This window comes from Neoarius graeffei, chromosome 18 (genome assembly GCF_027579695.1).
Source record: "Neoarius graeffei isolate fNeoGra1 chromosome 18, fNeoGra1.pri, whole genome shotgun sequence".
NCBI classification, from domain to species: Eukaryota; Metazoa; Chordata; class Actinopteri; order Siluriformes; family Ariidae; genus Neoarius; species Neoarius graeffei.
The window spans coordinates 58,160,383-58,183,761 of NC_083586.1; the positions used below are offsets into that span (position 1 = coordinate 58,160,383).

The window sequence follows — 23,379 nt, forward strand, 5'->3', positions numbered from 1 at the left end:
ATTTCACCATCCAACCTGCGGAAGCATATTGAGGTCTGCAAACGTTTTATTCCAAGAGAAAGCTTGCAATGAAGCTGTCTGTGCTTTTAGAGCTAGCGGTAAGGTTGCAAACGTAACTCTGCAGTCTGGTTAGTCAAATGACTTTCTTTGGATTTGCCCACCAAGTTGTCCACGGCTAACGTTAACACATAGCTAGTTAACTTGGACGCTGTTAGTTAGCATGTAAAAACGGAGTTACGCTAACATGAATAACATTAACTTACAGTGGTGCTTGAAAGTTTGTGAGCCCTTTAGAATTTTCTATATTTCTGCATAAATGTGACCTAAAACATCATCAGATTTTCACACAAGTCCTAAAAGTAGATAAAGAGAACCCAGTTAAACAAATGAGACAAAAATATTATACTTGGTCATTTATTTATTGAGGAAAATGATCCGATATTACATATCTGTGAGTGGCAAAAGTATGTGAACCTCTAGGATTAGCAGTTAATTTGAAGGTGAAATTAGAGTCAGGTGTTTTCAATCAATGGGATGACAGTCAGGTGTGAGTGGGCACCCTGTTTTATTTAAAGAACAGGGATCTATCAAAGTCTGATCTTCACAACACAGGTTTATGGAAGTGTATCATGGCATGAACAAAGGAGATTTCTGAGGTCCTCAGAAAAAGCGTTGTTGATACTCATCAGGCTGGAAAATGTTACAAAACCATCTCTAAAGAGTTTGGACTCCACCAATCCACAGTCAGACAGATTGTGTACAAATGGAGGAAATTCAAGACCATTGTTACCCTCCCCTGGAGTGGTCGACCAACAAAGATCACTCCAAGAGCAAGGCGTGTAATAGTTGGCGAGGTCACAAAGGACCCCAGGGTAACTTCTAAGCAACTGAAGGCCTCTCTCACATTGGCTAATGTTAATGTTCATGAGTCCACCATCAGGAGAACACTGAACAACAATGGTGTGCATGGCAGGGTTGCAAGGAGAAAGCCACTGCTCTCCAAAAAGAACATTGCTGCTCGTCTGCAGTTTGCTAAAGATCAGGTGGACAAGCCAGAAGGCTATTGGAAAAATGTTTTGTGGACAGATGAGACCAAAATAGAACTTTTTGGTTTAAATGAGAAGCGTTATGTTTGGAGAAAGGAAAACACTGCATTCCAGCATAAGAACCTTATACCAACTGTGAAACATGGTGGTGGTAGTATCATGGTTTGGTCCTGTTTTGCTGCATCTGGGCCAGGACGGCTTGCCATCATTGACGGAACAATGAATTCTGAATTATACCAGCGAATTCTAAAGGAAAATGTCAGGACATCTGTCCATGAACTGAATCTCAAGAGAAGGTGGGTCATGCAGCAAGACAACGACCCTAAGCACACAAGTCGTTCTACCAAAGGATGGTTAAAGAAGAATAAAAAGTTAATGTTTTGGAATGACCAAGTCAAAGTCCTGACCTTAATCCAATGGAAATGTTGTGGAAGGACCTGAAGCGAGCAGTTCATGTGAGGAAACCCACCAACATCCCAGAGTTGAAGCAGTTCTGTATGGAGGAACGGGCTAAAATTCCTCCAAGCCGGTGTGCAGGACTGATCAACAGTTACCGCAAACGTTTAGTTGCAGTTATTGCTGCGCAAGGGGGTCACACCAGATACTGAAAGCAAAGGTTCACATACTTTTGCCACTCACAGATGTGTAATATTGGATAATTTTCCTCAATAAATAAATGACCAAGTGTAATATTTCTGTCTCATTTGTTTAACTGGGTTCTCTTTATCTACTTTTAGGACTTGTGTGAAAATCTGATGATGTTTTAGGTCATATTTATGCAGAAATATAGAAAATTCTAAAGGGTTCACAAACTTTCAAGCACCACTGTATCTAAAGTCCTTTCAGAAATGTGTTTTAGCATAATCTTGTCAAATAAACAGAATGTAGAAATCTTTCTTTTTTAGTAGCGTTAGCTACCCAATATGATTTGGAGTTTGAAAAGAGTTTGCTAGCATGTCAGGTGGAGTTTCACTGACTAGCTAGCTTAACATTGAACCACCATGATGCACAGCGTTCATTTTGTGAATTCACATTTCTGTCTTTGGTAACAGCGTTAGGTTTTGTAAGTGTTGTGGCAATAATTCAACGCATCGTTGAACAAAGAAAACACTGACGCTGAAGAACAATCACTGATGGATCAAGAGACAGAGCATTCAACTGAGCTTCAGATACGTTCTACTATACTCTAGATAACAGAATTACTCAGAACATTTATTGGCCCCAACACCACCACGCTGAAATTTCTTTGGACGCTATCTTCGGAGTTGAGCTCCGTTTCGTCGTTATTTTCTCCGCTGAAATCACTCTCATAATCCACTAGTTCATCTTCATGATATTCTGGTATAAACTGGAACGGTAAAGCCATACGGTAAAGCCTAGTCTCCCAAAAGTCCAACCTCTTGTCCATCATCGTGGGAGGTGGAAACAGGTTGTTTGAGGGATCTTCCCAGTAAACCAGGGTAACGGGGCTCTGGTGAAATTTTGACCGGTCTAGCAAGCTGGAAGTGGATCTTCAAATTGCTCACGAAAATATGTAAAAGAAGATGGAAACGGACGGATCAAAACAGAAATTGAACTGGCTTAATACTCGGACAGAAAAAGGCTCACAAGATCAGTCCATGATCACATTCAACAACAATGGTTTGGCCATCTCAAGAGGATGTCAATCCGTCATCCTGCTTTTAGAGCCTAAAACAAAAGAAGCTCGGGAGACCCGAGCTCGAGGGCGGCCTCGCAAATGCTGGATAGATGGCGTGAGGGGAAACCCTCAGAACCCACGACCTTGTCTGCTACAGAAGCTGCCCACCAAGCCCTTGACTGGCATCTCGGACTCCCTGAGAGACCTCCAAGTACAAGCAGAAGATAAAAGAAAGAAGAAAGCAAGCCATACTAAAACGCAAACTTGGTAGGAGATTTCGTATGAAAAACACACTGAGGCAACTGAAGCTGTTGCAAGCGATCACGACCTGATGTCATTGCATAAGTCATGACCACAGGAAGCCTGTCTGGTGTTCTTAAAAAATAAATAAATAAATCGAAATAAATAAATGCATTTTTCTCAAAAACTATTTAATCTCTGAAAATGAAAGTTTGATTTTTGAACTCTATGACTTATTTTACATAAAATAAGTTTGAAAATCAATCCGCTCTTAAAAGGGAATAAATTCTTTTTTAAAAAAAAGAAATTTAATATCGCCCTTTGGGAGGTGACCAATTATTCAAACTTTACTCCCTAGAAGAACAATAACCTCGTTTCCTGACACGTTATATATAAAATGGATGCTTTGGCATTTGGGATATTTTTCAAAGCTGAATGAGTCTCACCTGTGGTGCGCAAGGTTCTCCAAACATCCCTCGATGAAGCGCATGCGGATTTGGCGATCGGTGAACCAGCACACGAGGGAACACAGGAGTTTCTCCGCCTCATTTATCAAACCCTCCGACAAGTGAATCTGATAGCCAGGAATAAAAGACAGAAGTTGAAACAAAATTCTCACATCCAAGAGATATCTTGAGACAGTTTGCGATACCAACTGGGATACCAAGTAGACAACAATCTTCTGGATTTCATTTCATTTGTGGTATTAGCATTTTTTTTTAAACCAGACTACCCTTTTAAAGCCAAGGTTACTTTGGGTTCTCCAATCACAAGGTTCAAGAGTGACTCAGTTACCCCCTCTGACGGAACCAATACAATAGATTTCTACACTCTACTTCTATTTGCCCTCCTAGACTCAGCCCCAGAGTCTCACCGCGTCCTCGTCCTGCACCAGGTCCCACAGGAGAGTGTTTCCTTTCTTGCACACGTTGTCCAGATTAATGTCCGTCACCGCGTGGCCTGAGTACTGGTGTTTATGAACAGCAGGACCTGAGGAACATCAACATAGCAGCTTTTTACCCTGTGTGTTCAACAGTCAGGTGTATGAATGTGTTGGGGTACTACAGGTGTACATACCTTGCACCAGGTGCTCGTGATATATGGAGGCCAGGTTGGGCAGATGCTGCTGGAGGTGTGAGCTGAGCTCGGCGTGGGAGTTAATCTGGACCAGCTCTTCCTCACAGCCGGACTCTTCGCCGTCGAAATCCGCCATGTTCTTCTCTGACTTGGCACTGACCTGGGAACTGCTGCAACTCACGTCGTCTGCACTCAGCATGTCCTCAACCATGTGACTGGAGACATAAGAACAGGTTAATCATCTGAACGTTATAATAATATATGCCCCGCCCCCCATAACCGAGTTACCCAGATGACCTGGTCTTACCCTTCATGATGATGGTGATGGTGGTGATGATGGTGGTGATGCTGCGTGTTGATAAAGCGCCTGCAGTTGAACAGTTCGTTGCCCATGGCTTCAGAGAGGAAGTCGGTGGCACGAGTTAAGCAGGGAGGCTCCTGGGTTATTGGCGCCCCGTGTGAAGAACCCATCTCTGGCCCCATCCCTTGCTGTTGCTGAGAATTCTGCGCTTGAGAAAGGGAAGCAGGATCAATACGCTCTTCTGAGGATCCTTCTAAACAGGCCGAGGAGGAGGAACAAGTGTCCAGAATTCTCAAGGAGGAAGAGGACGATGAGGTCACCATAGCAGAGGTGGCTTCGGAGGAGAACGACAAGGTTTTGGGTTTTTGAAGACTAGGACCGATAGAACCTGATGCAACTGCTCCAGACATTCCGGGTCTTTCAGGAGGGCCCTGGACTTCTCCAAGAGCCTCGCCAGCTTTCCGTTTACGGACTTCCGATGTCAGCGTGTCTCGAGAATCTCGCGGTTCTTTCTGCGGGCTGCGCTCAGAAGCCGCTGCTGGTCTGTCCTCTTCGTCATCTTCATCATCGTCTTCCTCATCGTCCTCGTCATCTTCCTCCTCCTCGTCCTCCTTTAAGGCTTCGCTGTCAGCTATATCGGAGTGGAGTTCGCTGCCAGGACTGCCTGCTGATTGGCTGGCTCGGCTCGACTCGGCCTCGTTGCTGGAGGCTTCGCTGCGGCCACTGCTGCTCCCCGGCCCGCTGCTGCCCTCCTCACCACTGTTCGCCGTCTCGTCCGAGCTGCCTTGCATTGACTCCTGTGCAGATATGGTGAAACCGACGATGTATAATATGGAAAAGCGAGACAATTTACCAAACATCCAAGAACAACTAACAGAAGTGTAAGTAATGCCGGGATCAGACTACACGATATTTTTTGTCTCTCACGATAGTCAACATGTCACTACGGAGCCACAGTGCTAAAAATTTTTGCCGTGTCTTGGTCAGGAGACTGGCAACACGACAAATTTGACCCTGACCAATCATTGTGTTATCAGGGAGGAGGGACAAGAAACTGTCAGTCATGTCTATCGAGGAAGTAGGAATTGTCAGACTTGGTGGAAAAATACCTAAATAAATAAATAAAAAAAACCTGACATGCTAGACTTTTCGTCTGGGTATCACCTTTCTTCTATTACATCACACTATGAGGCCGGTTCATCATTCCCGATGTTCAAATTCAGTCCCTTCATCAGCCATGAAAAAATCATTTCAAAAACAGGCTGAACACGTGTCATCTGATCTCGGCATAATACAGAAACAAATCCAGGAAAATGAAGAATTAAATAAGGAGCTTTATCATATGACCCACATGGACCCGCACACGCGCTCTTAATAAAACCATTGGGAAAAGTCCCATGACTGGGCAGATACAGATTTTTGAATCTGGTCCGGAAAAAGCCATATGCGGCCCCGGACTCGTTTCCCTCGTTTTCATTTTGCTCTGAATGGTTACTTTGAAGGGGCGGCACGGTGGTGTAGTGGTTAGCAGTCGCCTCACAGCAAGAAGGTTCTGGGTTCAAGTCCAGTGGCCGGCGAGGGCCTTTCTGTGCAGAGTTTGCATGTTCTCCCCGTGTCCGCGTGGGTTTCCTCCGGGTGCTCCGGTTTCCCCCACAGTCCAAAGACATGCAGGTTAGGTTAACTGGTGACTCTAAATTGACCGTAGGTGTGAATGTGAGTGTGAATGGTTGTCTGTGTCTATGTGTCAGCCCTGTGATGACCTGGTGACTTGTCCAGGGTGTACCCTGCCTCTCGCCCATAGTCAGCTGGGATAGGCTCCAGCTTGCCTGCGACCCTGTACAGGATAAGCGGCTACAGATAATGGATGGATGGATGGTTACTTACTTTGAAAAATGAGTGACACAACCGAGCACAGTGAAAGTGAATATTATTATCTAGATGATATCAGACACAGACCTAATTGAACAAGCTGAAATTGTCAAAGAGTGTGTGTGTGGGTGGGGTGGGGGTGGGGTGGGGGTGGGGGGGGTGTACTTTTGAGCGAAGACAGAAAAGCGCCAGAGGCAGAAGGCAGTGGATTGTTTACTGGAGCAAACACTAATGTAATAAATACAGAAAGTCTTGTTCTTCCAGGTACTAGTGTCACATCCATTATTCCGAAAAAAAAAGAAGACATTTTGTCATCAAGTCATCTTCAAATGAACATTGAACTGACTTGATTGCTGACTCGACTCTATTTTCTTTTCAAATCAAAAGTTCTTTTGTGTAGATTGAATAGGCTTGTACTGATGATATCTCAGTGAGCTGACCTGACTTTGAACTGACTTTTACTAATAATGTTATCTTAAAATCATTTTCATTCCCAGAGGACAGTAAAGTCCATTTTGTTTTACAGAATTCGAACTGTTATTTCAAACTTGTGCAAAGGTGATTCAGCATCACGGGCGATTGCTCTAAGACAACGAGGGAGGCTCAGCCTCCTCTAAAAATGACGAACATCGTGTAGGATGAATTGCGCTAGGCTTATGTTATAGCCGACCTTATAACATTGCTATTTCAGATCCAGGATCATAGAAATATATGTGCTCAACCCAACTACAGTGCGAAATCATTCCGTTATAACTTTCCCCAGTTCGCCTAATGTGTGCGTGAGTTTTTCCCCCTCGTAACAGCGTGATGCAGCCCAGCCTCAGTGGACTTCAATGGCATTTGGGAGCTATGCGCTTTCAATATCAAAATGCAAGATGATTATTGGACAAATACTGCGAAAACGCCCGCCCACCGGACTCCCACGGACTCCCAGCCTCACAGTGGGAGGGACATGGAAAAGCTTTCCGCGAGGAGACTGGTGATTGGTGAAAGCGGCCGGATATTTTCTTTGATTGACAGCTCGTTTCAAATATAGACAGGCAGCGGTGAGTTTCAGTTCAGTCCCATGCGGAATCGCAAGTGGTGTGGCATATTGTAAGAGATCAGCTTACATTTCGATTTCATTCATTACATACGGTTTCTACCAGCTTTTTTAGTTTGTATATATTTTCACTGTAAATAAAGTGTAAATATAGTGTTGTCAAGTTTGCTATCTTAGTTCCAGAAATTTCATTTATTTGAGTGACTGAACTTGAACTTGAGGGGGCTAGTCAGCTAGCAAGAAAGCTGCGCACGGAGGCCAAGCATTGCTGATTTAATTTTGGCGAAGCCATTTGCCAGTCTTCCTTTCGAGGAAAAAATTAAAATTAAAGAGCAGGGTAGACCAACGCCTCAAATTGACTTGGTGAAAAAAGTAGGGAATAATACTCGTTCCTTTCAGCTCTCCTGGTACGAGAAAGTGAATTGGCTAACAGCAAGTGACCCACATCAACAACAGTAAATAGGCTACTTTAGTAATATGTCATGGATGGACCAAAAATATAGAATCTATTTAAAATGTTTATGCTGAGTATATTATATTGGAATATATATTTTTCTGGATATGAATTAAACACAGCTACAATCTGGAAAACATTTTTAAACAAAAACACAGCCGAGAACATTTCACACTATAGACCTGGATTAAAAGTGAAGGGTTCTCAAAATTGTCAATAAAACATTTCTCAGTCAAAATAAGTAAAATCTAGGGAAAGTGCCATTGAATGAAATGTGTGGCCCCCAGCTCTATGTTTGGCTCCCCAAGGTCAGTGCTTGTGCCTATTCCAGAACACTCTGCTGTTACTGCTGAGGTTCCTGACAAAGAGCTGCTTTCAATAATGATCAATTTTTAAACAACATGCCACAATTTTAAAATATAAAATGTTAAAATATACCCCCCCCCCAACACCACCATCATGTATATTGGACAGTACGCTAATGGGCCGAAAGAACCTGTTATTTCACAGTTTGTGACCCTGCCAACAATCAGCCAGATCAGAGGCAAGAGTATGGGCAAAATTGATGTGTTTTTTCTTTTTTCTTTTAAAATCTGGAAATATCATAACCGACCAGCCTCCCCTGTTTGAAAGACTACCAGCCGCCACTGTTCAGCATATAAATGGTTTGCCGTCAATCAAATAAAAATCGACTGGTTCGTTTTTCACACACTGTTGTTCATTGTTTTCCACTGTGTATGTTAGTTAAAAAAGGTCATATGATAAAACGCTTATTGACGGAGTGAGGTCGGGCCGGACGGGAAAATATCTGGCTCTTGGACATTTGTATGGACCTCAGTGCGCTCGGTCCGTACGGCATGACCTTGAGCCAAATATTTTCCCACCTGGCCTGACTTAACTCGGTCAATAAGCACACAGTATGTATTTAGGAGTCTCAGAGTCCGAGTCGACCTGTATTTAATCTCTGATCCTACTTCAAATCTTTTTAAGTGCTTGGTGATCATAATTATTAGAAGTTAATGACCTTCTCTATAAATAGCCAACACTTTAGCTGTCCTGCACCTTTACTTTACGTGCCCTTTTGCTCAGTAAGTTTAAATCCTTGGTTTCATGAACCCAAAAAAAGTCACGGTCATGTAAAATAAGACGTGCCAAACACAGAGCAACACAAAACACTATACGAGAATATGTTTTCTGGATAAACGTTTGTTATAGACTCAAATTTGTTATAAGTGGAACCTTAAAGCTAGACGGCCTTTCGATTTCATAAAATCTGTGAAATTTAGTTCCGTCTGAAATGTGGTCATTGTGAGATGTTTATTTCTGTAATATCTCACAAAATATCAGGCCATTCTGTGGCTGGGAAGTTATTTAATTTGAGGGGATTAAAGCAAATAATGTGCATGAAATCGCTCGCTTCACGCAGTCAAGCAGACAGAGGAAGTCCATGTGCATGTGTGTGTGCGCATGCGTAGGTTTCCCTTTGAGCGTGCACTGACAGTTCCATCATTGTCGCTAAACGAACAGCTGATCCGCTGATATTTATTAGTTTGATATTTCCTGCGTTTCCTTTCCTTCGTATATAACATCATCTTTTCTTCTCACTTTCCGTTACTGTAGTCGGTCTTTCACGTTTCATTCGCACACTCATGTCCTCCATTTTTCTCTCCGGTTTCAAATTTGTATCCCACAATGCCTTGCGCGAACAGGGAAAGCCCACCACGGGATGTGATGCATGATGTAGTATCTTGTATTGGGTCATGGTGAAGCAGGAAAAAAAATTTAGGGCCATGTGGAGATAAAGTCATTAAAGGAGAACTGAAGGCAAATTTATCATCATCAAAATTCTATTTCTCTCATTTTATTAAATATCGGAATGCATTTTTGATCGCTATTTTGTCGCTGCTATAGCAAGTTATGAGTGTTTGAAATATGCTCTGTAATATATCAGTCCATATGTCAAAGCAACAGCCGTAAACGAGATTCGTTGAGACCTGTGCGAGACATCGTAGGACGGAAGTAAAACGTACAGCGCCAATCAAAGTGACCAACATCTGCCAACGTCGTTAAAAGACATGCGCGCTCTCTTTCGAATGCTGACGGAATCAAGCCGGAAGTTTTGTTTGTTTTGATAGCAATCAGGAAAGTTTGAAAAAAGTCGGCAGTAATCGTCATTTAAACTCGTTTTTTGTGCAATACTTCGTTTGGAAAACACTTTTCAAAATGGCGGTACTGACACTTGACGTTTCGAAGTCTCGCACAAGTCTCGTGAAGATCGCGCGGATAAGCGACGCCTGCCATGGACCAAACGAACTAAATTCAACACGGCTAAAAACCGAATAGGCCGATAAGTATAATATTTAATTGCAATTAGCTGCCAAGACGAGTCACAATATAAGGTTACTAAAACCAAAAACGGAACTGAATAACACGTTAAGAAATAAAGCAAGTTTAAAAATGACTTCAGTTCTCCTTTAATTGTTCTATTTTAAAAAAAAAGGCTGTGTATGCTTTCGGTCCACTAAACAAAAATAATCAGGTGTCGGGAAAATTCTTTTTAATGACCTACACTTGAAAAATCTGAAAGGCGGGACAGCTTTAACTTTTGAGAATATTTTCAAATTGAATACGTTTAGACTAGCGTATAAAGTTGTAAATAATAACACACTAGTTCCTGAAACATTGAGAAATCTGCTCAGAATGGCTAACGAACAACATTCTGACAACACCAGATTTTCAGCCCAGGGGAATCTCGTTCGGCCACCTGCCAAGACAAATTACGGTAAGTTTTCCTTTCAGTTTTCCATCTCCAAACTCTGGGAAGGACAGAATTCCCACAAGAATGAAAAAACTTAGGATCACTTCCATTATTTAAATCATCCACATTAAGTCGTGTGTAAGTAAGGCCAAAAAAATTAATACTTTGTTTTGGGTTTCATGCTGTTTCGAGTTTGGCTCGGTAGGTAGGGATTTTTTTTTTGAGAGATGATAAAATAGGGTCGGGTTTTAGAAAAAATTTTTTTACCCATTGAGATTTCCCGGCAGCCAATTCATAGTATTCTGAATAAGGGGGAGCAAATTGCATATAATAATATATGTTGGCATCAATAGACCACCTTACCTGGCAACTTTTTTGCTGGGCAGAGAATAAGCCGAGGTCACAACCGGACGTACGATTTTTTGGCCGTGCGATTTTTGGCGTTTCCCAAATCGCTGCGTTTTTTTTGTTCATGGAGAAAGACGCGCGTTGGCCGTAAGTTTGTCTTGCAACCTGAAAAAAAACGTAAGCGCCCGTAGAGTTTGTTTGACATGACAAAGAACCTCTGCGGCCAGTCTACGGCTCGAAAATCAGCACATCACACGCGCGCCCTCCGTGCGTTTCTTGCACGTAGACCGGCCGTAGGAGCACGTACGGGCGATTGTGACCGAGGCTATAATTGGCACGATGGGATGTAGCTTTCATCATGATATCAAATGCATTGGTTTGTGCTATCTTGTTTGGGGGTTCAGCAGCTGCTTCAGAATCATTTTGTATACATTTCAACTTCAAAACTTTTAGATACTTGAAAACACCGAACACATTTTTGAGTGGCTGTCTGTACATTTGGTCAGTGTTATCCAAAGTCGTCCACGGCCCTTTAGCTGATTCTGACATCGATATCTCCAGATTTGTTGTTGACAAACACACAAAGTCAGATTCAATATCTTCAAATGTTTTACGGGTATCCAAAACATGAAATATGTTCAATCCTCCTCCGTGTTTGCAAGAATCTTGTAAAATATTGACAACAACGTTCTCGGCATCCATCATGGCATCCATTTTCTCGCGCTAGCAACAGCAACTTCCCGTCCCGTATGTAACGTGGTTGGTGCGCTGGAACAGTCTCAATATGGCGCCGGCGATATTCCAGTCTAATTTTGGTGAAATGTTTGATAAGCATTTCATTTTTATTTGTCAACATGTACATTTTAGAAAATCTGATAAAATAGTTAGATTTGCCAGCTAATTTCAGGGTCGGTCGGGAAACCCGAAACAGAAATGATTTTTTTTTTTATATTTTGGCATTTAGACATGCACAGTCGGCTCCATTTCAATGGGTCGGCCGGGAAACCCGAAACAAAGGTAATATTTTTTTTGGCCTCAGTAGAGTGTGTTTAGATGCAATGTGCATTTATATAAAGTTTATACCATTTCAACAGCCACACACAACTTGTATCAATAACTGTAGTAACTATTGTTTCAAATTATTTTTCCATTATGTATAAAATTGTATTAACCCTTTTAGTAAATTTTCTTTCCTCAGATTATATAGTGTGTGTGAATAAAGTTGAATTGAGTACAAAGTTTGTAATCCATAACACGGGGCGTGTCACCACAAAACGAGTCCAAAAAAAAAAAAAAGGTTGTTTTATTGGATAATTACGGAAGCCGCGAGAGGCCCTTCATATAATCTTTTTTTATTCACCTTGTTATCCCGAGAAAACGAGACAATTATTCCGTGATCTCGAGAAAACGAGACAATTATTCCGTGATCTCGAGAAAACAAGACAATTATTCCGTGATCTCAAGAAAACAAGACAATTATTCCGTGATCTCGAGAAGACAAGACAATTATTCCGTGATCTCGAGAAGACAATTATTCCGTGATCTCGAGAAGACAATTATTCCGTGATCTCGAGAAGACAATTATTCTGTGATCTCGAGAAGACAATTATTCCGTGGTCTCGAGAAGACAATTATTCCGTGATCTCGAGAAGACAATTATTCCGTGATCTCGAGAAGACAATTATTCCGTGATCTCGAGAAAACAAGACAATTATTCCGTGATCTCAAGAAAACAAGACAATTATTCCGTGATCTCGAGAAAACAAGACAATTATTCCGTGATCTCGAGAAGACAAGACAATTATTCCGTGATCTCGAGAAGACAATTATTCCGTGATCTCGAGAAGACAATTATTCCGTGATCTCGAGAAGACAATTATTCCGTGATCTCGAGAAGACAATTATTCCGTGGTCTCGAGAAGACAATTATTCCGTGATCTCGAGAAGACAATTATTCCGTGATCTCGAGAAGACAATTATTCCGTGATCTCGAGAAGACAATTATTCCGTGATCTCGAGAAGACAATTATTCCGTGATCTCGAGAAGACAATTATTCCGTGATCTCGAGAAGACAATTATTCCGTGATCTCGAGAAGACAATTATTCCGTGGTCTCGAGAAGACAATTATTCCGTGATCTCGAGAAAACAGCTGAGATTTCTAGCAGAGCTGCGCCCCCCTGTGGGTCAGACAACGAAGACTTAGAAATTGGCGGACATGTAACAGAGCTTTTTACGATGCCTTGAGAGAGAGGGAGGCCAGTCTTCTGCGGAGGTGCCGTGGACTAATTTTGAAATGATCCCTTATTAAAAGATTTAATGCAATCTCTCCCTGTGTCAACCCCTGATCAAAATATTGCCTTATTAGGTGATCGATTATTCCAGACATTCTAATGACCAAAGTTGCGTCTATACAGAATGAGAAATAGCCCCAAAGTCAGCATATCACAAGTCTCTTGGCGCACCTGAATGAACCATTTCTCAGCTGTTTACTCGAGATCATGAAATAATTGTTTTGTTTTCACGAGATCTCGAATTAGTTGTGTTGTTTTCTCGAGATCCTGAATTAATTATGTCGTTATCTTGGGATAACAAGGTGAATAAAAAAAAGGATTATATGAAGGGCCTCTCTCGGCTTCCGTAGATAATCAATCTCAATCTACAGTTAGTTATCTTTAGGGGTCATTTGTTAAATTTGGTAGAGCCAATCTTGAGAGATTAGTGAAAAGGTTTAAGGTATGATCAACTTCGCAGAAAATCACGTTTGGAAAAAATCAGCTGGAAACTTAGTGATGTGTAAATTGAAATGACGGCACAGAAACCAGAAGCAGACAGTTGTCATGTTTAGTCATATGTACAGTAGGGTTTTTTTGTCGCACACTCATTTCAAATCTGAAACGCTGGACTCATTCTGTGATGACGCCCCATATGTCTTTACACAACACTAAAAGAGTTAATCATTCAGGATACTAATGAGGACTGTGTGTGTGTGTGTGTGTGTGTGTGTGTGTGTGTGAGTGAGTGAGTGAGTGAGTGAGTGAGTGAGTGAGTGAGTGAGTGAGTGAGAGACCTCAGTGTCAGAGAGCCTCTGCTGGCCACGTTTCCCACTGCCCATGATCGGCTCATCCATCTCCATGTCACTGCCTCCACTATGATGAGTGTCGCTGTTATCGCTGCTCTCTGGACTTGCCGCCGGGGAACCTGGGAAAAAAAGAAGGAAAAAAAGAAAAAAGATAGATTCATACTTAAACACAAGTAGAGACGTATGCAATAAAAGAAGTATAATTGTATTTATTTAACGCTTACAGGTACAGATTAAAGGAGAACTGAAGGCAAGTTTTTTTTTATAATCAAAATTCTATTTCTCATTTTATTAAATATCGGAATGCATGTTTGATCACTAGTTTGTCGCTGCTATAGAAAGTTATGAGTGTGTGAAATATGCTCTGTAATATATCAGTCCATATGTCAAAGCGACGGCCGTAAACAAGATTCGTTGAGACTTGTGCGAGACATCGTAGGACGGAAGTAAAACGTACAGCGGAAATCAAAGTGACCGACATCCACCAACGTTGTCATAAGACGCACGCGCCCTCTTTCGAATGCTGACGTAATCAAGCCGGAAGTTTTCCCTGTGTCCGAAATCGCTCCCTACTCACTATATAGTGAGGACGCCATTTTGTAGTGCTGTCCCAAACCTTAGTGAGGATTATTTACACCCTATATAGTGCACTCAAAGTATCCCACAATGCATCACGAAAAGTAGTGTACAATGATGGTCACTAACCAAAGCAATATATCCCATCATGCATTGCGGTCGCGCTGAAAGAAATCAAATTAAAAGTCTCAAATGTGATTTAATAAAAGGCAGCGGCAAAGAAGAAAAAGTATTCAGGCTTGATTTAAAAGAACTGAAAGCACTTTGTATTGATTAATGTGGGAAATGCGCTCAGTATAATATGGATTTATCACAAAAACACACGCATGGATTTATTATTTTGAACGAAAACCCACCAGCCGACTGATCCGGCACGTTTTAATTGTGCGACAGTGATGACGTAAATACCAGCGTGACAGAGCAGTGTCCGAAAGTGTTTTTTTTTTTTTTAATTTAACCAATGTTTTGAAGTCATATGGAATAATCTCAAATCACTGATGAAGCTGGCAAATCTCGAAATTAATCTAAATCGGAATGATATGGCGATCTGGCCGCTGTGTAAACAGTTTTCAAAATGGCGGCGCTGACACTTCACGTTTGAAGTCTCGCACAAGTCTCGTGAAGATCGCGCGGATAAGCGACGCCTGCCGTGGACCAAACGAACTACATTCAACACGGCTAAACACTGAAAAGGCCGATAAGTGTAATATAATATGCCAATACGAGTCACGATATAAGGTTAATAAAACTTTAATTAAGAAATAAAGCGAGTTTAAAAATGACTTCAGTTCTCCTTTAACAGGACTGATTCGGAAGTTGAATAATTTTCGGCTGGATAATTACACTACAGGATTTAAAAAAAAAAAAAAACACTCTGTTAAATGTATGGCGGTGTCCCCAAGTTATAAAAGACGCCATTTACAAAATAAATAAAAAACACAACTCTGTATTGCATAGACTTTGTGTTTATAATATTAGATTTGAGACGGGAAAATGATTATTCAGCAGTAAACTCAATATATTTAAAAGTATTAAAAGTATAAATGTCCACAGCAGTTATAATGCTATCACAAGTGTTTTTTTTTTTATTGCGTTACATAAGACAGACAAAAACAAAACTGCATAAATAAATAAATAAATAAATAAATAAATAAATAAATAAATAGTTTTGGGAAATAAAACCCCACTAAATATGATTATATGAATGGAACTGAATTCAGCGCCTAGTTCAGAGGTCGGCAACCCGCGGCTCCGGAGCCGCATGCGGCTCTTTCATCCCTCTGCTGTGGCTCCCGTGGCTTTGAGAAGGCGAGCTCATTTTGGAAAAAAAAATGCGAATAAATTGATTTTTATTTTATTTCTTTCGTTTTTTCATTGTACGGTAATAGTTACATCTTTGGAGATTTAATGTCAACTTGTGACATTAAAATAAAACTTGTTTTAATATTTTGTCCATCAAAATATGCGTCACGTCCTGTGTGCAACACCTGTTGCCGCCAGACAAGTTGTTACGAAATGCCGTTTGAATCGGCCGTGTGGTGGCGTAAGACCTGGGCGCGCCGTCCAAGTGTGGTGTAAGGAGGGAGCGGCATGGTGGTCGCCCCACGGTCCCTTAATCTGCCACCTACCCCTCAACTGTACAGACATGCTACGTGGCGGGGGTTAGCAAGACACACCCCTGGGTTATCAGAACTCATTTGAGTCCGCTGTTACGAGCCGGTGAAGGTTCCCAGCGAGTTCAGGCATAGCTGAGGCAACCGTCAGCTTCGAGGCAGGGTGAGCCAGATACCCCGGGGTGACGTGTCCTAACAAAGTGACTTATTTTGACCCCAGTAAGCTAGCAATGGGTAAATCTACAACCCCGATTCCAAAAAAGTTGAAACAAAGTACAAATTGTAAATAAAAACGGAATGCAATAATTTACAAATCTCAAAAGCTGATATTGTATTCACAATAGAACATAGACAACATATCAAATGTCGAAAGTGAGACATTTTGAAATTTCATGCCAAATATTGGCTCATTTGAAATTTCATGACAGCAACACATCTAAAAAAAAGTTGGGACAGGGGCAATAAGAGGCTGGAAAAGTTAAAGGTACAAAAAAGGAACAGCTGGAGGACCAAATTGCAACTCATTAGGTCAATTGGCAATAGGTCATTAACATGACTGGGTATAAAAAGAGCATCTTGGAGTGGCAGCAGCTCTCAGAAGTAAAGATGGGAAGAGGATCACCAATCCCCCTAATTCTGCGCCGACAAATAGTGGAGCAATATCAGAAAGGAGTTCGACAGTGCAAAATTGCAAAGAGTTTGAACATATCATCATCTACAGTGCATAATATCATCAAAAGATTCAGAGACTCTGGAAGAATCTCTGTGCGTAAGGGTCAAGGCCGGAAAACCATACTGGGTGCCCATGATCTTCGGGCCCTTAGACGGCACTGCATCGCATACAGGCATGCTTCTGTATTGGAAATCACAAAATGGGCTCAGGAATATTTCCAGAGAACATTATCTGTGAACACAATTCACCGTGCCATCCACCGTTGCCAGCTAAAACTCTATAGTTCAAAGAAGAAGCCGTATCTAAACACGATCCAGAAGCGCAGACGTCTTCTCTGGGCCAAGGCTCATTTAAAATGGACTGTGGCAAAGTGGAAAACTGTTCTGTGGTCAGACGAATCAAAATTTGAAGTTCTTTATGGAAATCAGGGACGCCGTGTCATTTGGACTAAAGAGGAGAAGGACGACCCAAGTTGTTATCAGCGCTCAGTTCAGAAGCCTGCATCTCTGATGGTATGGGGTTGCATTAGTGCGTGTGGCATGGGCAGCTTACACATCTGGAAAGACACCATCAATGCTGAAAGGTATATCCAGGTTCTAGAGCAACATATGCTCCCATCCAGACGACGTCTCTTTCAGGGAAGACCTTGCATTTTCCAACATGACAATGCCAAACCACATACTGCATCAATTACAGCATCATGGCTGCGTAGAAGAAGGGTCCGGGTACTGAACTGGCCAGCCTGCAGTCCAGATCTTTCACCCATAGAAAACATTTGGCGCATCATAAAACGGAAGATACGACAAAAAAGACCTAAGACAGTTGAGCAACTAGAATCCTACATTAGACAAGAATGGGTTAACATTCCTATCCCTAAACTTGAGCAACTTGTCTCCTCAGTCCCCAGACGTTTACAGACTGTTGTAAAGAGAAAAGGGGATGTCTCACAGTGGGAAACATGGCCTTGTCCCAACTTTTTTGAGATGCGTTGTTGTCATGAAATTTAAAATCACCTAATTTTTCTCTTTAAATGATACATTTTCTCAGTTTAAACATTTGATATGTCATCTATGTTCTATTCTGAATAAAATATGGAATTTTGAAACTTCCACATCATTGCATTCCATTTTTATTTACAATTTGTACTTTGTCCCAACTTTTTTGGAATCGGGGTTGTAAGAAGAGAAAAGTTTTTGATACAAATAGAATGTTTAATGCGTCATGGACAGATTCATTTGCTTTCACTGCTCGTGCCTCACAGATGACAGCTTGCAATCCTGCATGAAAATCAAAGCGACGTCTTACAACCCTGATATGGAGACGCTGTGCGGTGAAGTTCAGGCGCAGAAATCACATTAACCACGTGTACGCCACGTGAAGAAATTAAGGAACTGAAATAAACATTAATCAATATGAGACGCCTCATCAAATCCAGGGACACATGTCTGGCGAAACGAATCCGAGATAATCGCAAAAGAAGCATTTTTTTTCTAAATTTGTGATTTTCGTTTTTTTCCATCATGTGCAAGTTGAGATCTTGAAGAATGCAATCAGTATTTCAGATAATAGATTGTTTTGTTGGAAAAGCATACATTTTTTGTTGCAAATTGTCTCATTTTTGTCAGGACTGTAGCCTGCTGGGGGGTGTGGATAAATTACCATATGGGCCATTCACATGATGATTTAAGTCTTTTGTTGTTGTTTTTCGCCAATCAGCTGTATGATACGAGCTGAGCACATGGCTACTTAAGCTGCATACAGGCGTGTGATTTCACTATGGAATGAGCAAGCTAGACGTGGTGACCTTTGTTTACATGAAAGTAGTATCGTGCTAGCTCGTAGGGGGTAGGGCTTTCCTTAATGTCATGCAGATGAGCACCATTATGTGCCCGCCCTACACCCAGAGTAGCTGAGATGGAAAACTTTGAGGGCGATTTTCTCCCTTTTCTGTTTTAAGAGGTATGCACTTTCAAAAGGCCACACATTCTTCAAATATTGTCAGATCTCCACATGGAAGGCATCATTGGAAAGCTTAGAAACTGTACTTTCTGAATCTGTCAATAACTCAAAATGCCCCCGGGCAGACATGTGTCTTTTTGCATATAACATAAACTGGGATTTCTTGTTTGCCCTTCATGCTGCAGCTGTATGATTTTACAATGTCGGTGCATGAAAATTTATTTTAAGTTAAAAAAAAAATCCTCAAATAAGGGAAGGACTCAAACATGCCTGGATTGAATATTTTAGTTGAAAAAAAAACTTTATAAATGCCAGTGTCTTTTTTTTTTTCTTTCAGAGTTCAAAAGAATTTGGTGTTTTGCATTGTTAAAAATGGAAAATAAAAGTCAGTCGTTTTCTGTTTATAGTTTATCAATTTCATAAAAGCAACACACTATAGTTCATATATGAAGCATAACTTTAAGGAAATGTGGAGTGTTACCTTCAATTTAGTGGTCAAATAGGTTTTGTGGCTCAGACTGGCTTTTAATTTGGTGGGAAACGGGCCCGAATGGCTCTTTTAATGCTAAAGGTTGCCGGCCCCTGGCCTCGTTAAATCAATGGAAGGACGAGGTCATACTAAGTGAGAAGGAACTGAAGATAAATGCATGTAATTTGCGCACACACACACACTACCTTTCTTGTTGCCCATTGGCAGGTTGGTGTTGAGTAGAGAAGCGAAGGAGCTCTGTTTGGAAAGCTGCGCCTTGGCCGCTAGTGCATTATTCCATAGCGCCTTGATCAACATGGACGCCAAGTACAGGGTCTACAGCACACACACACACCAGGCGTGTTACTTCTCAGTCAAGACTCATATATACAGCTTCTTATTCTTGCTGTAAGATCTAGGTACTGTGTATACCTGCTCAGTGTGCGCACTCGGATGGAGTCCAGACACCAGGTTGAGGACGTGTCTGAGAGGCACAGGGTCCAGGTTCTTGATGAGGGAAGGGAACAGGTCGTGGATGTAGCGGCTGCAGTGCTTCAGCTGAGAACACAAAACATCAAGATGCCTCAAGCCCCGTTCAAACCAATCAAAAAAGTGATATATATATATATACGCTACCGTTCAAAAGTTTGGGGTCACTTTGAAATGTCCTTATTTTTGAAAGAAAAGCACTGTTCTTTTCAATGAAGATGACTTTAAACTAATCAGAAATCCACTCTATACATTGCTAATGTGGTAAATGACTATTCTAGCTGCAAATGTCTGGTTTTTAGTGCAATATCTCCATAGGTGTATAGAGGCCCATTTCCAGCAACTCTCACTCCAGTGTTCTAATGGTACAATGTGTTTGCTCATTGCCTCAGAAGGCTAATGGATGATTAGAAAACCCTTGTACAATCATGTTAGCACAGCTGAAAACAGTTGAGCTCTTTAGAGAAGCTATAAAACTGACCTTCCTTTGAGCAGATTGAGTTTCTGGAGCATCACATTTGTGGGGTCGATTAAATGCTCAAAATGGCCAGAAAAATGTCTTGACTATATTTTCTATTCATTTTACAACTTATGGTGGTAAATAAAAGTGTGACTTTTCATGGAAAACACAAAATTGTCTGGGTGACCCCAAACTTTTGAACGGTAGTGTATCGTCATTTAGACCCCGTCTACACGTAGCCAGGTATCTGCTAAATCGAAGATATTTTTCTACGTTTTGGCCTGTCATCCACATGAAAACACATCAAAAACGAATATTTTAAAAAACTCCGGGCAAAGTGAAGATTTTTGAAAACTCCGTGTATGCCTTTTCGTGTAGACAGAGATAACCGGAGTTTTGCGTTTTAGAACGTCACAATCTGCGCCAAAAAAATGACAACAAATCTGCCCTGACGTCAAACGTGCGACCTTTGTTTACTGCAGAAGCCAGATTAAGCATGGACTTAAGCTAGCCGCACACTATGGCGATCCACGCGGTACCGAACCGACCCATTTCAGAGCCGACTCCCGACAGGGCACGCACATATCCCCCGACTGTTGACGAGTGCAGTCGCGATTGAAGCGACACGTGACAACTTAATAGCTTTGTGATTGGCTATTGGATATAGTTACTGTTAAATCCAACACTTGAAGATGCTACAGGCTGAATTACAAATGACACAACATGTAATATAACATGTAATGTACATGGAATATGTAGCGCACTATCTAGGCTGCATGAGCTATTATTCCCAACCTTAAATAGTGCACTTATATAGGGGAGTTAAAGCGATTTGGAATTCAGCCACACAACTTGAGCAGAGTGGCTTTCCAGCCCACTGTGTCTATGGATAAAGCTTCAGTCTATGGAATTACAGTATATACCTGCATTAGGTGCTACCAACACGTATTTCTCGCGCTAGAAATTGTGTTTAATGATGTCACGTGTTATATGCGAAAGATATGATTGGCTATTGCTAGCGACTCTCGCCGATCAGTCAGGCTCCCGATTAGTTTTTCGAATCGGCTGTGAGATGAGTCAGTACCATCGAAAACTAGTCTTTACGCCTGACTCGCGACTTCAGTTGGCTCGGTACGCTGAAAATCGGCATAGTGCGCGGCTAGCTAAAGAGTAATGGATCGGAGGAGTGCCTTGAAAGCGTTAATTATTGTGCAGGTGCTATTTACATGTTTAATTTTAGAAGCCCAACTACTGCTCCAAGAGCACAGGCGATATGATTAGGGGGGAGGATTTGGGGAAATAATGCCATCTACAGGTTTGGAATGCTTATGAATGTGATTGAAAACGCAGATGTTCGGTTATGTGTGGAAGGGATTTTTTTCGAAGACGAGGTGGTGTGGATAAAACATTTTTATAAACGGAGGGGGGGAAATGTTCGGTTTTAAAAATACCCGGCTACGTGTGTACATGGCATTAGTCATCAGAAGGGTGCAAGTTCAAATCCCAGCACTGTATACAGCTCTCAAACGAGCATGTGTGAACCTGGTATCCTGTCCCAGCTGTAATTGAAAGGATAAAAGAGTGAAATAAATGGATGGCAATGCCTCAGGGCTAGCTCACACACAAAAAAAAAATTTTAATTGTGGTTTTGTTTTATTTAGTTATTCATTGATTCACACGCCCCAACCATGCTGACCCCCTTTTACACTGCCTGTTCAAATGTACACCTTTATTCCTCATCATGTTCTACAGAAGGAGGGGGGTATTTGTCGATGATGTTACAGAGGTGGAATCGGTGTAAACGGGACAGCCGGTATGGCGGAACAGGGGTGTGGCGTTTTTGACATTCTTCTTTCCGAGACCAGCGTGAATTCAAATATCTCCGTCTGTAGTACCCATGCGTCTTCCTGCCCCAAATCGCGACCCACTTCTCTTCACTCATTTCACTTGCAGACACATTTCTGATCCCAGAGCAACTTTACTTGTGCTTGAAGAGTGATAAGCGGTGTTCACACGGCACATATTTGCATCGATGCTGCACCGATGTATTTTGTTGCGATATATCTTACACCGGTGTAAATTTTGTGGAGCGTTCACACGTCACAAACTTGCTTACTAGAGAGAAGCGCGTTAGCACCGGTGCAGCCCCACTTGCGGTCACACGGCAGTTTTTGCGACCGTGCTATACGATAGTAATAATGCGGAAATGAAATACGCGCATGCGTGAAAATGTACTTCCTTTTCCCGGTTGTCATGGCATCACCAAGCGCCAGGAAAACAATGTGGATGAACACACCAGTGTTGCCAGATACTGCTGACGTTTTCCAGCCCAAAATATGTTCAAATCCGCCAAAATGCACTTAAAACCGCCCAATCTGGCAACACTGGAAGACACGCAGTTCTGTTGTTGTTGATATTCGCCATTTTGGAAGCGCAAAATACCAGGATGCAAATTATGCAATGCCCGTATGTAATCAACTCTCCTCACGCGTATCGAGTCTACCCCTGTAGCGTTCAGACGTCCCATTTTATATCGGTGCTGCCCCGCAAACTAGCATTTACTCCGGAGTAAATTTCTTAAACCACCTCCCGAGCAGGGTTAGATTTGCACCGGTTTAAGCAGCTTTCAGGGGCGACACCGGTATAACTTTGTACCGTGTGAACGCTCTACCGGGGCAGCCCCGGTGCTACACCGGAGTAAACGTTGCCGTGTGAACACCCCTATAGAAACGCACACTGCTCACGAAAACACCTCAACGCTCAGGGGATTCATATTTCTGACGTGTATTAAAAACACACTGGTGCGGCTTTATCTGGTTCAGTGTAAACAACCAAAGTGGGAATATTGCAGGATCTACTTTACAGCGATACTGAGGGACCTGTGCGTAAACAGGGCTCCTTCGCTCGATCTGGTCAATTCCGGCATACTAGATAACTCTTCCTTCGTCACCTCTGAGATGCAAAGCCAGTCCATCGCATCTTTTGACTTGACCGGCTTCGCAAGGCAGAGAAACACATTTGGAAGAAAGTGAGCGCCGTCTCAGCGTCTTCCATGTACGTGAGCTCCAGTGTTGTAGTCGAGTCACTAAACCTTGAGTCCCCAGTGCTCAAGTCCGAGTCATTAAAGAAAATTTCGAGTCGAGTCCGAGAACAAGACTCCAACCGCACCATGTGACGGCAGCTGTTTCAGCGCCATTAACATTAGTTTGTTCCTGAACATGCCGTATGAACAGGTGAATGTGCTTCTCTTTATCAGGGAGTGTCAAGTATTCTGTCAGAGATGGT

The 23,379-nt window shown here is 42.0% G+C and overlaps 1 protein-coding gene across 1 annotated transcript in view; it reads right to left on the reverse strand.

Moving 5' to 3' along the window:
• Positions 1 to 23,379, reverse strand: part of usp34 (ubiquitin specific peptidase 34) — a 179,338-nt gene that overhangs the window by 91,070 nt on the left and 64,889 nt on the right. The window contains 7 exon segments of the mRNA XM_060899081.1: positions 3,372 to 3,499; positions 3,800 to 3,915; positions 4,003 to 4,217; positions 4,310 to 5,100; positions 13,844 to 13,974; positions 19,352 to 19,481; positions 19,578 to 19,703. Of these exon segments, the coding sequence (XP_060755064.1) occupies positions 3,372 to 3,499; positions 3,800 to 3,915; positions 4,003 to 4,217; positions 4,310 to 5,100; positions 13,844 to 13,974; positions 19,352 to 19,481; positions 19,578 to 19,703 (1,637 nt within the window).